General features: G+C 33.5%; 1 protein-coding gene across 1 annotated transcript in view; it reads right to left on the bottom strand.

Annotated features, from left to right (window-relative positions):
- Positions 1-308: 308 nt before the first annotated feature.
- NUFIP1 (nuclear FMR1 interacting protein 1) overlaps positions 309-9,100 on the bottom strand; it is a 46,272-nt gene continuing 37,480 nt past the window's right edge. The window contains exons 9-10 of the mRNA XM_038569585.1: positions 3,096-3,313; positions 309-1,460 (exon numbers count right to left, since the gene is read on the bottom strand). Coding sequence (XP_038425513.1) covers positions 1,344-1,460; positions 3,096-3,313 — 335 coding nt within the window. The 3' untranslated portion in view covers positions 309-1,343. The remainder of the gene's footprint in view (positions 1,461-3,095; positions 3,314-9,100) is intronic.

Below are 9,100 nucleotides of genomic sequence, written 5' to 3'. Positions count from 1 at the left end.
AGAAAAAATTCAATTTTTCAACCACATCAGATTAATTTTCTTTTAAATTTAAAAAAGGAAGGCTCCAGTTCTAGCTAGCACAAGCGACTAGGACATAAGATCAAAACCTCTGATATTGGGACACCTGGGTGGCTCAGTGGTTAAACATCTGCTTTCGGCTCAGGGCGTGGTCCCGGGGTCCCAGGATCAAGTCTCGCCTCCGGCTTCCTGCAGGGAGCCTGCTTCTCCCTCTGCCTGTGTCTCTGCCTCTCTCTCTGTGTCCCTCATGAATAAATAAATAAAATCTTTAAAAAAAACAAACTCTGGTATTAAAAAGACTCAAAAAAGATCTGTTTATTTAAAAACATTTTAAAAGGGTTCAATTAAGAAATATGCTCAGTTTTAAATATTAAAACTGAGGTTTTACATTATTTCACGAACTACAGTTTTTGCTACAAATTAGATGGACCTCATCAAGTACCATGCTTTACATTTGAGAAATTAAAAAGGTCCAATTCTGAACCATACCAAAAAGAAGCACTTCCAGTGAATCTAAACATACACAGAGGCCTTATCTATGTCAATATTCCAAACATTCAGTATTTGAACTACTTAAATAGTGTCAATAGGTGAATTTCCGAATGTCCTTGGAAATAAACTGGGAAATTTTAAATTTCAAGACCTTTTGAGTGTATTAATTTGATATGGTTTATTATTTAAATAATCCCCCTTGCTACAGTTAAAGGATGATTCTCATTTTCCTGCATTTAGACAAAATGACGGGGCAGGTCGGGTGGCCCAGCAGTTTAGCGCCGCCTTCAGCCCAGGGCGTGATTCTGGAGACCCGGGATCGAGTCCCACATCGGGCTCCCAGCATTGAGCCTGCTTCTCCCTCTGCCTGTGTCTCTGTCTCTCTCTCTCTGTGTCTCTCATGAATAAATAAATAAAATCTTTAAAAAATAATAAAATAAAGACGAAATGACTGTACTTCTCTCCGTAACCTACAGCTTTGCTCAATTATGTTTGCTGAATTAAACATTTTTAAGGTCTTTTTCTTTACTACTAACCCAATATCTTCAATTTTTGACTGGTCCCACAGCAGACTTCCTTACCTGACAGCAATAATACAAATAAATATAAGTAAAAAGTAGAACTCTACCAGCAAATATTAGGCAAACCCCAACAATAGAGACAGAGTCTTAAAACCAGTTATGTATTTATTTGCATAGATTCAAAGGAAAGAATTAAAAATCCAACATAATATTTCATAAGGTCTACAATTATTAATCCAGTTGTTTTTTTTTTTAAAAAAGGTTTTCCTCCACTAACTTTAGGATGGGCCTATTTCACATGAGTGCTGGTACCTATACATCTTTAGTTTTTGCAGAATTAGTATTAAGTCCAAAAAAGTCCTTTTTGATGATGTACCGAACACACTGTAAAATCACATTTCTTTCATGTCGAATGTCTGGAGCTAAAAGCTAAAAAACAATAAATAAAATGATTAGCTGGTAAATAAAATATATCCAGGAAACACAATCTAAAATATTATATATACCTTCTCCATATAAAGAATACAGAATAAAGATATATATTTATAATAACTTATATTTATAACCTATATATAAATATATATTTAAATCATTTCACTAAAAAAATAATGCAAGAACATTTCCTCTTAACTTACACCAAGACTATCTAGTTTTTAAACAGCATAAATGTTCACATTTTCAGTCCTTTCTAGGAGTATCTAAACAAAGGACAGGAAATGTAGGTTTAAAAGTCTGTAATTCTTTAACCTACAAATCATGTCAAAGAGGACCCTCTTAAACCTAAACCTACAAACAGTATAGAAACTTATAAGCAGATACAGTAAATATAGTAGTGATGAAACCAGCAGTAAAAAATCCCAACAGTCCTGGATTTTTACAACTTTTCATTTTTGTGCCTGTTGCAATTGAAGGCAATCTAAAAAAATTCCTGGTATTTAGAAGAAATACATAACCAAGGAATCATATATGATTTGCCAAAAAGGGTAAGATCATTCAATTTATTTTCTGATGTTATTAGTTTAGAAACATCACAGAGGAATGAACGTTCTGTGAAGAGATGATTTAATTTACCACTTACAAGGTATTTTAAAAATGCAACTTACTTTATATAAACACTGAAATTTATAAAATAAAGAGTACACTTCAGATCAATTCAAATAAGAAGCAACTGGGTCTCCATGTAACACCTCAAAGAGGGTAGCCACAGAACACCTTAGCTACAGTGTAAGCATTTAGCTGACAGGGCAAAAAGGACTTTTCACACACTGTCAAAAGTTCTAGGGGATCCCTGGGTGGCTCAGCGGTTTGGCGCCTGCCTTTGGCCCAGGGCAATACTGGAGTCCCAGGATCAAGTCCCGCGTTGGGCTCCTGGCATGGAGCCTGCTTCTCCCTCTGCCTTTATCTCTGCCTCTCTCTCTCTCTATGTCTATCATAAATAAATGAATAAATCTAAAAAAAAAAAAAAAAAAAAGAAAGAAAGAAAGAAAGAAAGAAAGAAAGAGAAAGAAAGAAAGAAAGAAAAAAAAAGTTCTACAAGTCTAGTAAAAATTTTGGAATATTTTTCTATTACCCTTAGTATGAAAGAACTGGATCTTTGAACAGCTTCATGTCCATTACTTAGAATCAAAAGATGTGCTGCTTCCTCTTAAAATGTGAAGAAATAAGATTTTTCAGCACATCACACTGAGAATAAAGCCAATAATGCACAAAATAAACACATAAAAACCTCTTCCTCCTTTTAGTCTGCCATTGTACTTAGCTGTGCTTTCAGTGAAAACTTTAAAAATGTCAGTACACCTTAATACATATTTCCTTATCAATTAAATCTACAGATTCTTTCATTTTTAGCAGTTTTAAAAAGTGTAATGATTCCACATTTACTAAACATCAGCTATATGCCAAATGCAGCTTCAAAATTAAGATACACAAATAAGTCTTCAAAGAATAAAGGTCTTTGGTGAAGTTAAAAAGCATGCATGCATGAACCCATGCAGAAACCCAGTGGCTCTGGCTTCATCACCTGAGAAGAAAAGAGAGATCAGAATGTAAAGAAAAGTCACTTACCATTTCCAGGAGATATGGATGGTGTGTCCTTGGTTCAAATAAGGTATGATAGTTGTGATAATCTTTTTTCCTCTTAGGGTTTGTCTTTTTAAAACTTTTCTTTGGGCTCCTATAGTTTTTAACAGTCACTTTAACATTGTTCCTTGATCTCTTAGGAGTATTGTTATGAAGAACCTCATCTTCCACCAGAATGTCTGCTTCAGTCTTAATGGGAGCTTCTAAATGTGATGAGAACAAATACAAAAACAATAAAAAAACAGGTAAACTTCCAAAAATAACCCAAAAAGTCATAATACTCCCCCCAGTAGCCATAATCCTGGCTACTTATTAATAAAAACTAGGCATTTTCAATGCAGTACAGTATTTTTCAGATTGGAAATATAACTGCCAATAATTGAAGAGATTACCACAAAGAGCTGCAGGAAGTGATCTCGATGAAGGAAATAGTATCAGATGGAAACTTGCATCTACCCAAAGGAATGAAGAGTGTCAGAAACCGTCAATATAGGGGTAAATACAAAAAGACATTTTTTTCTGATTTGAAAAAGGTTTTAAAGATAACTGACTACTCTAAGCAAAAATAGAAACAATGTATGTGGGATTCATAACACCTGTAGGAAAATCTGATAACAAGAGCATAAAGGAAGGGAAGAGGAAAATGTAAGTATATTGCTATAAAATTCTTAAATTACATATATGAAATGGTATAATACCACTGAAAGTATATTGTGATAAGCTGAAGCTACATACTATATATAGACCAACTCCTAAAAAGCAAAACAAAGAGGTTCAACAAATAAACCCATATTTACACTGCCCTAATAATAAGACAGCATAAATCCAAAGGCAAGAAAGAAGGAAAACAGAACAAAGACAAAAAGAAACAGCCATATCAATAATTACAATATATATAAATAACTTAAACATCCCACTTAAAAGGGTGAGTGGTCAGACTGGGGGAAGAGAGAATGTGGGGAACAAGATCAACTACATAATGTCTACAAGAAACCAACCTTAAATTGTTGGCAGTTCTTGCTTTGCACAAACAGAACGGAGATGAAATCTCAGTTATCAAGGAAGTATGAAGCAAAGACTGTCTGTGACCAGACACAGATTAAAAGCAAAAGGAGGAAAGAAAATACCATACATATAGCAATCATAAAAAAGCTGGATCGGCTACATCAATATCAGACAAAGGAGACTTCAGAATAGGGACCATCACCAGGGACAAAGAAGGACAGTTCATAAGGATAAAGAAATCAATTCATCAAGAAGATAAAACAGTAACACCTAATAACAGAATTTCATTATACGTGTAGCAAAAGCTTAAAAGAACTGAAACAAGAAAAAGACAAATCCATTATTAAGGTTAGAGACAATTTTAACACTTTGCTCTCAGTAACTGAAGAACAATTAAACAGAAAATGAGCAGGAATATAGAAGACCTGAGTACCCTAACAACTCAAACTGACAAACACTCAATCCAAGATACGTTTTTGTCAAGTTCACATAAACATTCACTTGTGCTAGGCTATAAAACAAGTCTCAATAAGCTGGAAAAACAAAAAACAAAAAATGCCTGGCAAGTGTACAAAGTATGCTCTCTGACTGTAACAGAATTCAAGTAAAATCAGTTAACAGAAAACTATCTAGAAAACCTCCAATCTCTGGAAACTAAACAACATATGTCTAAATAACCCATGAGTTAAAGAACAAATCATGAGATGTTAGAAAATATTTTTTAAAAAATAAAAATGAAAACATAATGTAAATTTATAGGATGCAGCTAAAGCAGTGCATGGAGACAAATTTATAGTTTTGATTGCTTTTATTAGAAATAAAGAAAAGCCTAAAATCAATTATCTGAACTTCCACTAAATCAGATAGTGAAAAGAGAGGAAATAACAGAGTGAAAAATCAATGAATTACAAGCAGACAATAAAGAAAAATATAAATAGAAAAATCAGAAGTTGGTACACTCTAAAAGATTAACAAAATTAATAAACATCTAGCAAGATTGAGCAAGAAAAAAAGAAAAAAATACCATTTAATAATATGAGGAATCAAAGGGGGGATATCACTACAGATCCTACAGATATCACAAGAAAATATTATGAACAACTTTATGCCAATAAATTTGACAACAGAAATGAAACAGATTTTTTTGAAAAACACAAATTACCAAACTGAACAAGAAAAATCAGAAAATCTGAATAGTCCTCTACCTATTAAGGAAATTTAATTCATAATTGAAAGTCTACCCCCTCCTCTAAAATGCCAGGTACAGATAACTCCATTACTGAATTCTACAAATAAGACAAAATGGTAGCAATCCTACACAAAGTCTTAAAAAAGAGGTGGAGGAAATAGATCCCACTCATACCAAATCCAGACAAAGTCATTATAAGAAAAGAAAAACACATCCTTCATGACCATGGAGGTAAATATCTTTAACAAATAAATAAAGATAGTAAATAAATATCTTTTATAAATTATTAGTAAAAGACCAAGTAGATTTTATTTCAGGAATAAAGGTTGGTTTGATACTTGAAAATCAATCAATATATTTCACCATATTAAGAAGAATAAAGAAAAGAACCATATGATTAGTTGAAAACTGACAAGTTTTAAGGATCTCCTCCTCTCACTCCTAAAATGGTTATTCTGTATTTCTGACAAGGTGATATGATATAAAGAATTCAATTCTAGAAGGTGGGAGACTGGGTTCAATTGCCTGGACAAGAGTATAGGAATCTAATCATATCCCTCAAAACCTTCAACACCCAAGTATTACATAAGACCAAATGTGATAACTACCTTTGAAACAAAGTACAGGGTAATAAGTCTTAGAAGCATAAATCCTAGTCCCAAACTGTTAGGTTCAAGTTCTAGTTTCATCACATACTAGTTGCGATCTTCAGGCAAGTTACTTATCTCTGCCTAAATATCCTCACAAATAATGGCACCTGCTACATGAAGTTACTGTGATAACTAAATGAGTAAAGCACATAAAACAGGACCTGACCCAGAATCAACAATATATAAAGAATATGCTATGACAGGGGTGCCTGGGTGGCTCAGTCAGTTAAGCATCTGACTCTTGATTTTAGCTCAAGTCATGATCTCAGGGTTGTATGACTGAGCCCCCAAGCCAGGTTCTACATAGCATGGAGCCTGCTTGAGATTCGCTCTCCCTCTCTACCCAACTCAAGTGCACATCATGCACACTCTCTAGCTCAAAAAGAAAAAAAAAAAAAAGAATTTGCTATAATGATAGTGGTTTTGATGTGCCCTCAAAGTGATAGAAAAAAGAAAAAAAAATCAGAAATGTAACCATAAAAGGAGCAAAGAATTCAAGTGGTTTATAGAGTTCAAAACTATGAGAATAATAACAAAAGGCAATAAGAAAAGACAGAGTTCTAATTTCTATTTTTCCCTTCCCCTTCAAGTATTGGTCTTCCAATCCAGGAATACAAAAGTCAAATGAATCAGAGCTTACACTGTCAATTTTCTGCTAAGGAACGAGGAACCAGAACCATTTATATTTTTCTTGAGGCTCACAACATTTCCCAGCTTAGTATCATATTTTAATGCAATGTTTATCAATTCAAATAAATTTAAAATATAACCACTGCACTTTTTCAAACCTATAAATCCTTTTTGGCATGTGGTCTTTAAACATGAGTTTTCAATGGAGGACCTCCAGTCACAGCCCAAATCATTTTGAAAAAACAACAATTTTGGAGAGCTATAAAACTGTGCTTAACTTCTAACATGGCAAAACAAAAACAAAAAACTAACATGTAAAATCTGGAAGAGATTTCAAACTAATTGATTTGGAAATATTACTCATTGAAATTTTCTTTCCTATGTATAGCTTAATGATTTTGAAATCCCCAAAGCCAAGCTTAGCCTCTTGTTTTGTTTCAGTCTTTCTTAAGGGACTCCTTCCTTGTTTAAAACTGTTTCTGGAAAAAAAGCACAATTCATGTTTAAAATCCTCTATATACCTGTATTAACTCCTAAGTTGAGATAGATATTAACTAAGATGATACAATTGTTTAAATCTGTGAGGAATCAGAATGCTCCCCTCCATTTAAAATCCACTTAAGTAAGGAGCCTTCTAGATGCTATTTCATAGCTCAGAGAAAGCCCACTTTATTTCTTTGGTTTATTTCTTCCAAAGTCCCTATGTGTCAATATGCTATCCTACAGCCCAGAATTTACAATGGAAGTTGGAAACTTGCTAGTGACCTGGATGGCTCAATAAAGCTGAATTCAAACTACATAAAATAATTCTTAGGCCTTAGGAATGTGAAGCAAAGGCTTTTTCCTTCAAGCAGGGCATTTTAGACAATCAGTAAAAATAAATTCATATAAGGTAAAATTTATCTTTTAATAGACAATATCTTGTTATCTTTAAGAAAAGGCTATGCATTTCTGTTCAGGAAGACAGTAAATGTAACACAGAGAATGCCTAAAACGAAAGTTGGTGTTTAAGATTTTTCAGTCCCAAACCTAGGCTTTACAACAGCTCTGCCACATACTAACTTTGCAAAGAAGTTAAGCTTAAGGTTCCATAAATGAAGGAGTGGAATCTCAAAGATCACTCCCAGTTTCCTTTCTTTCTTCTAATTTAAAAATGGTGGCAGCCTCAAAATTAAGACATGAGAATGAAAGTATTAAATGTTTCATCTTAAGAGAGAGAGAGAGAGAGAGAGAGAGAGAGAGAGGAGAGCATTAGTGCAACTTGTTTTTATAAAATTCAGTAATCTGGTAATAGCTTTCATTGCTATCACCCGTCATAAATACAAGCGATAAGCAAGAAATGTAATATGTGTTTAAAGAATAACTCCATCTTCATATCAGTGTACTGGAAACAAGAGTAAAGAAATAAATACTGTTTTTCTTAAAATTAAAATAAAAACAAGAAGAGGCAACCATCAGTTAAGAAATACTCTGATAAGGCCAAAGTAGTTTGTATTTCAAAATTCAAGTAGCTTTTAACCAGCTACCACAGTAAACCACGGTCCATTAAAAAAAGAAGAAAAATCCCTATGTTACGGATACATCTAAACATTATCCTTCATATTAAATCCCAACTCTTTCTCCTTCAACATCTTCCAACTACAGAGTGATTATCTCTAATTTAATCAACATTAAAAGTGCTGCCATCTTCATCCAATTACACTCAAATCTTCCTTTCTTTTTACACACTCACTTGCAGACCCTGTACTCTTATCTTCAGTACAGCTCCTACTGTGATTACACATCTTGTACAGAGACACATACACAGGAATTCTCTCATGGTTGGTAAAGCCCAAATAAATTCACCATGCAGAGCCAGGTTTCCAACAGAAGGACACAGACTTATTCATTAAACAAATGCTGATTATTTATATGAACCTTGGGTTTATAATTGACACATTAGATTAATAACATAATAACTCTTTTAGGTGACCCTAAAAAAAGACGCTACGTTAAGCTGGTTTATTATCATCTTTAAAGGTCAGACATGTATCCTGCACATCACTGACTCCTCAGAAAAAACCTTGAAGGAATTCCATTTTATCCAGTCTTTGAAACATACAGGCTAACTCAACCACAAGCACAGAGTTATTGTGTTCTCCAAATGAGGCAATTTATGTAAATATGCTCTATAAAAAATAACGTTCTATATACATGTAAGGAATTCTACCATCCACTTTGTCACAAAGGACCTCTATTCATCTACCAAAGGTGCTATAAACATGTTAAGACAAGAATTGAGAGTAGGAAACAACAAATTAACTTTCTTTGCTGTATCTTTTAGAATTGTCTTTGATTCCATTAATGGCATATTATCTCTTCCCTTTCCTATTCTGTCACTGTATTATTTTTGCCCTTTTCTCCCAGGCTAACAACACATTTCCTCATTTCTCCAGCTTTCCTTTATCCCATGCTAACATCACTTCTGAATCAAATGAAAAATATGAAGATTAAATAAACAATGCTCTTGATACATT

The sequence above is a fragment of the Canis lupus genome, chromosome 22, assembly GCF_011100685.1.
Source record: "Canis lupus familiaris isolate Mischka breed German Shepherd chromosome 22, alternate assembly UU_Cfam_GSD_1.0, whole genome shotgun sequence".
In the NCBI taxonomy this organism is placed as follows: domain Eukaryota; kingdom Metazoa; phylum Chordata; class Mammalia; order Carnivora; family Canidae; genus Canis; species Canis lupus.
This window is presented reverse-complemented; position numbering and strand designations above follow the sequence as displayed.